This window comes from Macrobrachium nipponense, chromosome 26 (genome assembly GCF_015104395.2).
Source record: "Macrobrachium nipponense isolate FS-2020 chromosome 26, ASM1510439v2, whole genome shotgun sequence".
Lineage (NCBI taxonomy): Eukaryota > Metazoa > Arthropoda > Malacostraca > Decapoda > Palaemonidae > Macrobrachium > Macrobrachium nipponense.
The window spans coordinates 74,599,363-74,608,211 of NC_087215.1; the positions used below are offsets into that span (position 1 = coordinate 74,599,363).

An 8,849-nucleotide genomic window follows, 5' to 3' on the forward strand; every position below is an offset into this window, starting at 1 on the left:
GAGAGTGCCATAATTCATTTAAAATTTCTAATAAAAAGGTTTTGCTTTCATCTGGTAGATTTTTTATCATTTCATATCTAATGTTGTCTTCCCCTGGAGCTGTTGGACTTGCCAGTTTCAGGACATTTTCCAGTTCTTCCATGGTGAAAGGAAGATTATAGATTTCCTGATTATTAGATTTTATTGGTATTGGGACAATTTTTTATTTTTAATTGGAATTTCTTTGTATAATTCGAGATACTAGATGTTTTGGCGAAGCATTTACATAATACATTTGCTACTAGTTTGGGGTTTGAAATATAGTTGTTTTCTACTTTTAATGTAGGTAATGGTTCTGGCCGATATCTACCCTGCAGTTTATTTATTTTCTTCCAGATTTCTTTGTCTTGAGTTTTAGAATTTATATTAATATATTTTTTCCATTAATTTCTTTTGGCTATCTTGAATATTCTTTTCTGCTTGGCTTTAGCTCTCAAATATGCAATTCTATTGGCATCACATTTATGTCTCGGATATCTTCTAAAGCATGTTCTCGTTATCTTCCTTGCTGCTTTACATTCCTCATTCCACCAGGGTACCAGTGGTCTAGTCGGATTGCCTGGGGTAACTGGAATAGTTTCATTTGCTTTATCATCTATTGTTTTTACATGATGTTCATAAGCATCTATGTGGTTTGTAAAGTCAGATAGTTTTTTGTTAGTCACCGTTTTCTCTTTATATAAATTCCAATTTGCTTCCTCCATTTTCCTCTTCGGTATATATGTTATATTAGTATTATTTTTTAGCTCAATTTGTATTGGCCAGTGGTCACTCCCAAATAAATGATTATTTACTTTCCAACTGAAATCTGTGGCAATTTCTGAGGAACATAAAGTGATGTCTATTGCAGAGGTGCTATTATGATAAACATCAAATCTTGTTGGAGAACCATCATTTAAAATAATCAAATTTTTGTTATCTATAAAATCTAGGAGAATATTTCGTCTCCTGTCAGATGATGTACTTCCCCACATGGGATGTTTGGCGTTGAAGTCACCTACTAATAAGTAAGGTTTTGGTAATTGTTCTATTAGATTTTCTAAATCTTCCACTTGTAATGGTCTATTATTTCCAAGATGATTTATTAAGCGACTTTCTAAAGACGGTTCCATATATATTGAGCATATTGTCATTTTTTTCAGGAATACTTGAACTGCACATGCCTGTATTATGTTGTTAAAGATTAAGCTGGCTTTATGCCAGCACGAGCTCTTGCTCACAGAGCAGCCCATAGACCTGTATTACCGAGTTAATCCTAACAGGTTGGCATTTGATTGAAGAATGCGTTACGATTGCAGTTCCTCCTTGGCTGTTGTCATTTAAAGTTTGTGTTGATTTCCACACATTATAATTTATGCCAGCATTGAGAACATTGTTACCTATTTTAGTTTCCTGTAAGCAAATGATATTTGCATTACATTCTCTAATTAATGATTTTAAGTTTTCATTATTTGATACGTATCCTCTAATATTACCACTGCATAATTATGAGTTTTATTCATCAACAAAGAACTGTCTCATCTTCCCAATTAACTGTTCTCTTTCGAGGCCGAAGCTCCAAGAAGAAGAATAAAGAGGGATTCTGAAGAGCGAACTCATCTGTGCTGGTAAAAGCTCATCTCGCTATCTAAGCACTCGTGATAGTGAGCACTCGGCGAGAAAACCCGACTTTTGTAACACAATTATCGGGCGAGCCTTGTCTCACCCTGGTACTCTGCAATATGATGAAGCCGAGCAATCGGTGAGCGCCAGCGAAACTAAGGGATTCAAGTGCTCGGCGAGATTCCCGATTATTATAATTACCGGGAATGCCTGTTGCCCGAGTGTTTGGAAATCACAGAAAACCAAATCACCCTGTGAACACCAGAAATTCCAAGGAATTTAATGGCTCAGTGAGACTCCAGATTTCTCTGTAATAACAGTTACCGGGGATGTTTGTCTCGTCCAAGTTTTTGGAAATTACAGTAAACCATAACATTCTGAGAATGCCAGAAATTCCAAGGAACTCGAGCATTCATCGGGATTCCTGAGTCTTGTAGTAACAATTATCAGGAATTCTCATCTCTCCCGAGTGTTAGCAGATCATAGAAGACCAAAACACTTGGAGTGCTAAAAATTCCCAAGAATTTAAGCGCTTGGCAAAACCCCCGAATTTTGTGTCAAACGATAATCGGGGTGGGGCCCCTCCTCGACTCCTGTACAAATCGAGAAGGAACTGGCATAAAAACCAGTCCTAAATGTAAGCATTTAAGACTGGAATGTGAGTTCAATTCAACAGAATATACACTTGAGGCTCCCAAAACACCAGAACCCATAGGGGACTGCAAATTGAAATCCGTCCAAAGGACAGAAAAAGCGAGGGAGAACATAGTCTCCCGATTTGACAGAAGATTCTTTCTCAACGACATGGACCTACGTCCGGTGGGACCCGAAGATCCTTCCAGGACCGTAGTTCCCCAGTCCTGAATCCTAAGGAGAGCACTGCAGGATCCCTCCTGTTCACCTCGCCCCTCCCGGTGTAGCCATCCATAGGAAGGAGATGGAATAGGTGAGAAAGATTGGACGCTCTCGCTCGTCCTGCTCGCGTAACTAGCAGAAGAAGCGAGTCGCAGGCAGCCGTCAACCTGGGATCAGTGGGGTGATGGCCGCGACGCAAGTCTAGAAAAGCGGTATCGTCATGGAGAAATGCTTTCCCAAGGAGGGTTACGAAACTCTCGCACGGCAGGAGAAATGTTCACTGACACCGGGACCGGTCGGTCCCATGAACCTGACTGTGGTCTGGGTGAAGTTGTTGAGTGTACATCTCACTGGCGAGGGCTGGTACTGTCCTCTGAACGCATCCAAGTCCTCGTCAAGGCCGAAACCTCTCAAGAGGGATGAATGGGGGACCCCCTGCCGTTCTAAAGACTTGCATGTTCCCGGGGTACCGAGTCACCTGAGCAGTTCACTCCTTTCTTCTGCTCCGTGCCTTAGTCGCGACGGTGAGCGTACTCCGCGTCACTGACTCTAGATGCACGCGAATCTGTAAATTTGTGTGCGCTCGGGTTATCTCACGAACAAGCACCCGGCACGGAACTAGTCTTAGGGCAGAACCTCTAGGATTAGCAGTAGAAATGTGAACCGAAGTTTGCGCTTCTACGGTTCCCGACACGCTAGTCCCTGGGACCAACGTGACGGTTCCTGCTCCTGAAGGAACAGGTGAGCCAACGAAAGACCCTACTGCCTCCTCAGTTCTTGTGAAGAGACTTCTTGAGGGGGGAGACTACCTTCTCTTCTTCAGCAGGGAGCCTTAGAAGTGAGGGGGAGGAGGTTGCAGAAAAATATGATGATTACGAAGAGGAAGATGACGACACTTTATGAGCTCTCTTCCTCCTTGACTTCTTCTTCTTCCTCCAGTGAAGAAACTCCAGGATAACAGCGGCAAATTAATATGATTTCCAGTAGTGAAAAAGTACACACACTCAAGGACCAGTACCACAGAACGTTACAAGTTATAGTTACAATTCTGAGGTTAGGATATAGCCAACAAAAGATGTACAACTATCTACTGCTGTAATAAACTATTGCCACTGTTAGCCTGTAAAAGAAAGAAAATTAAAAACAAAAAATAAGGATAGTCCTTTTGCAACCAAGGGCACCGCCCTCCAAAATGAGAGATCCCTCAAACACCAAAAAGAAGCAAACCGCCCCCCACCTCTTCATCCAATAAGGTAGCGAAAGGACGAAAGATTAGAGTAAATACTGGAAGAAAAACAGAGAACAAACCTTCAAAGATCCCCTCAGTAATTTCCAAAGTGTAAGTGTAAATACAGTCTCGCCTTTATTGCATTAAAGGGAGAAACTATGTAATAAGGGTGTATGTACAACCTTGCACAAAGTAGAAAGGCAACTGGCAAGGCTATCACAAAAATTGGGTTTCTATATTAATTATTGAATTAAATTAATATTAACATCAAACACACTGTAAAAATATATTTAAAAAACAAAGGAAAGATCCCACAGTGAAATCATGATTAACGGCAGTCAGCAAGAGCTCACAAACACACACCTTCATTTGAAGACGACCAAAAGCAAAGTAGTGTTTACATCCGGGCAGGCGGGCCTACCTGCCTAAGAGACGTTAGTTACTGCCTAACCACCTTGTTAAAGAATTTAATGGCTGAACTCCAGCCTACTCTGAAAGCAATTCCTTATGAAAAGGACTGAGGGTTTGTATATTGTGTAGGAACAAACATGGCCTTTTTGCCAATCACATTCGTGTAGTTTGGATGATGCTTTTTTTTATAAGACTACTACACTCACTAAAAAGTAGCTGCTCTCACATGCAACAGTGAAAAACTTCAAACATAGTTCTTGCACCTGCTGTTTTAGCTGGAGCAATAATCTCTACAGATTGGAGAAAGAATAGAATAGAATTTAGGGCAAAGGCCAACAAGCACTGGGACCCAGGAAGTCATTCAGCAGCAAAACAGAAATTGACAGTTAAAAGAGGAAACCCTAGCATTAGCAATATAAACTGTTAAGAGACAGGGAAGTAAGACGAGACACACCATGAAAAGAGGTACAGTAAAAGGAACGAAAGGGGTTGCAGGCACACTTTAAAGAACCTTCATCCAATGCACTGACGGCAATATCCCCGCCATGGGTAGTACACAGATTTGATTTATTGTGTATGCAACTCAAAGTCAACTTGATGGTGGGTGACTACAGCATACGCATCTGCAGTGTAAAAATCTGGGAATTCAATCTTAGCAACAATTTTAGCAGCACTAGTTAAAAGACTACAGCTGTATTACCAAAATTATCACACAGAGACAAATGTTAATTGATGATGGGAGCCTAGACAGACACCGACTTGTTGCATAACCTGCAATTCTTTCATGAACTACAACTTTGGGAAAAATATTTTACAATTTATAAAAATGTTGCTAAAGTATCCATATCAGTGAATAATAAAATACATTTACTAAAGTATCCATATCTGTGAATAATAGAATACATAAGGAATTGCAGAATAAATTTTTGCTTTCTCTAAATTGTTAACACTGTGCTACATCTACAGGGTTTACTTTTACTCAATTGGAGATGGTACAGACAGTTTGTAAATTTTTACTTTTAATTATTTAAGATTTCATGAATGACCAAATCAGCAAACCCAACTCATACAATTTCATGGTAAACTGTATGTATGTATGTATATATATAATCTCTCTCTCTCTCTCTCTATATATAGATATTTATATATATTATATCATATATATAATATATATATATATATAATAATCTATATATATAGGTATGTATGTTAAACGCAAAAACCTATCCAACTCAATGTTACTAACTCGCTGTTCCTAGAAGACTGCCGCAGGTCCAATCATTCACGGCCTACATTTCTTGTGATGACGTCATGGCATGTCACGTGACGTACCACGTGATACATGCGCACAGATTGTATAACGAATATACATATACAAAATAGAATATTTTATTTAGCTGCATATCTTACGTTATATGCAGAAACACTAACACTCTCCCCATTCTTTCTTTGTCTTGGAAGGAGAGTTTTAACTGCTGTCGTCTCCATTCATCTCTGCTGACCGCAGCACGTAGCTGCTCGGTCGACGCCCCTCTCTTTGTCAGACAATCAGCAAGTTGCTGTGATGTATCTACCCAGACCACTTCCGTAATTTCACCACGTTCTAGCATGTCTCGCAAAACAGCTATGTCAATTCTCAATCTCTTATCTTCCACATTCTTGTAGGAATGAAGAGCGTCAATGAGGCTTTTATTGTCAACGAAACATTTTATTTTCATGCTCCTACATCCAGAAATTTCGCACAGAATTCTAGCCAGGTATACTGCAGTCTCTGCACATTCCAAAAGCGCCATTGTTTCAGCTGATAGGGTGGACTTGACCACATCTTCTAATTTTTCTTGTTTGCCAGAATACTGGACATCTCTCCATATCATTATCCCGTAAGAAAATCACGAATCCTCCTTGTGATCCATTTCCTTTTAAGTTGGCAAACGAGGCATCGGAAAAACACTCGAGGTGACACTCTTCAAGATTCCTCATCCTTGGCATATACAATTTAACATTATCAGTCTTTACTCTCTCTATGACTTTGAGGAGTCGCATTAAATCTGACACTGTTGCATTGCAACGTAACCCACTTAACTCACACGTGTCAAATGAAATGTCAGGTCTGGTGTGAGTAGCAATCCAGCTTAACTGTCCAATCATAGCTCTATACTCTGATTTCTCCGAGTCAGACAGCTCTGCAGACTTCACCGCAGCCCGTTGTCTACTCACAGGTATTGGTTTCAAGGTCATTGCATACTGAAACTGGTCAAGAGCTATGCTGCCATTCTTGTTTGATACAACATTTATTCCAACGTACTTGAAGGCCTTAGTCTCTGAGCTCCCTATGGTGAATGTCTCTCTCAACTGATCAATCACTTGTCGCTTAAACTCTGGTGTTCCTGCCCACAAAAAATCATCGACATGAATGCACACCACTCCTTCAGCTTTGCCGTCACGTAACCAAAACAGCGCCGGATCAAGTGTACACACTTTAGCTCCCAGATTTAGCAGCAGATTTTTAACACTCAAATACATGTTGAGTGGCATCACACAAGCCGTAAACAGTCTTCTTTAACCTCCACAGCTTACCTTCATCAAACTCTGGTGGAGGACGCAGGTGTACAATTCTTTCAATCTTGTCCCCATGCAGGTATGCTGCTTTTATATCCATTGTGTGGCAGTCCCAGTGACGTGTAGCGGCCAGTGACAAAGCCAAACGCACCGCCTCCTTGGAGCACGTAGGAGAATCTTTTTTTCAAATCTGTGCTGTCTTCTTCAAAACCTCTCGCAACTAAACGAGCTTTCACCACTGGTTTTCCCCCTTTTAATTTTTCAGTAATAACCCATCGAACTGATAGTGCATCTTGTCCATCATTATTCACCTCTTCATAGACATCATTATCCTTCCAGTTCTGAATTTCTGTTTCCTTGGCACTTAAGACTTGATCCGAATTAAATAGAACCATCATCTCAGTGTTGTCATCAACAATCTCTAAATCACTAAAATCTTTACTCAAATCCGCCCAAGAGATACTTCCATCATAGTCCACTTTAAATTATAACAGTTCTTGTATTTTCCAGTAGCTTTACCGGCTCGACTGACAATTTTACCCGACCTGAATTCACCACTTTCAACGTGTATACCTCTTACCCTTTCACCAACTGAAAGCCTTGATGTATCCTTTGATGCTGCTTCTGTCGCTATTTCTATATTTTCACTCTCTGCATATTCAGATGCATCCACCTCTTCGATCTCCACTTCTGCGGACTTATTCACAGACTCTTCATCCTCAGAGTCTTCCTCACACAACTCATGGTTGTAACAAAGCGACGCTTGTTTTCTTTCCTCTTGCACTGTCTCTGGAGCAACGCTACACATATCTTTCACTATTGGGCTGTTAGCGGGAGGATGCGCTAACCTACACTCGTGTACTCTTACGTAAACACCACCGTGTCGCACAAAAACTTGCTTCCCATCCTTGCCAATAACAATACCCGGGCCATGCCATTCAGGGCTGTCATTTCTTTTATAAAATACTTCATCACCATTTTCGAGTTCATTGACATCACTTGCACGTATGTTGTGTCGCAAAGCTCTCCTCAAACGTTCACTTGATTCTGATTTGATGAACTCCTGTCTAGCCAAGTGTAATGCATTTAAATTGTCTCTCACAATTTCTGATGTACTAAATTCTAAAGCTGGTGGGTTATTCGTGTACACACTGGGTAATCCAGGATTATGACCGAAAACAAGCTGGTTGGGTGCGAACCCTGAGTGATTGGATAACGCATTTCTTGCAGATATTGCCCATGCCAAAGCCACTTCCAAGCTACATTTACTGTCATCCATAATTTTCCTGACAGTGTCGCCAATCACAGCATTCTGTCGCTCGCACACTCCATTGCTCCATGGACTCTCTGCAGAGGTTGTCATCACCTTGATGTTAAATGTTTCTCCTAGCACCCTCATATCATCATTATTGAATTCACAGCCATTGTCTGTTAGAATTTTTTGCGGTGCACCAAAAATACTAATCCACTTTTTAAATAACTCACTCACAATGGTTGTTCCACGCTTGTCACTAATGACTGTGGCAGCACAGTACCTGGTTGCCATGTCTATGATCATACCAACAAATATTTCTTTCCCCAAATCTTTAAATCCATTGCAATAGCTTCATTAAACTTACTCGCCATGGGGATGCACACAACAGGACGTGGTCTGGCCTTCTTTAGCTTGTGACACACTTCACACTCTATGTTTACTTTTTCAATGGCTTTTTTAATTTCCAAATTATTAATGCCAGCATCTTTCACAAGTTTAATTAACCTTGAAGCTGTAGGATGGCCAAACTGTTTGTGTAGTTTCAAAGCAGTCCTTCTCACATCGCTTCCCCACAGTGTTGCCAGCGCTATGGTTTGGCAACACTCTCCTAGTCAAGCTGACACCGGCATTAAATAATGACCCGATGACGATGTCTTCAAATCAATAAATTTCCCACACACATTTACCTGATCTGTTCCAAAGTTTATGATCATTTTAGCCTTCTTCATTGAGCGTTTACTCAACAATAGTGGTATGTTACAACTCACCACGTCTGTAGTTACGGTAGCGCTGATTCCGCCAATAGAGCAAGGAAGACAAACACGTTTGATGGAAGACACTATATTACCACTTGCAAACGTGAATGTGGATGATGATTCATTTTCCACAATCTTTTTACGT

General features: G+C 40.6%; 1 protein-coding gene across 1 annotated transcript; it reads right to left on the reverse strand.

The window, feature by feature from the left end:
- Positions 1-5,932: 5,932 nt before the first annotated feature.
- Positions 5,933-6,658, reverse strand: LOC135199734 (uncharacterized). The gene has a single exon (XM_064227890.1). The coding sequence runs from the start codon at positions 6,656-6,658 to the stop codon at positions 5,933-5,935; it is 726 nt and encodes a 241-aa protein (XP_064083960.1).
- Positions 6,659-8,849: the final 2,191 nt, after the last annotated feature.

Bases quoted from the DNA above. Each gene is read 5' to 3' on its own strand.
- LOC135199734 (XM_064227890.1), bottom strand. From the start codon at position 6,658: ATGTATTTGAGTGTTAAAAATCTGCTGCTAAATCTGGGAGCTAAAGTG.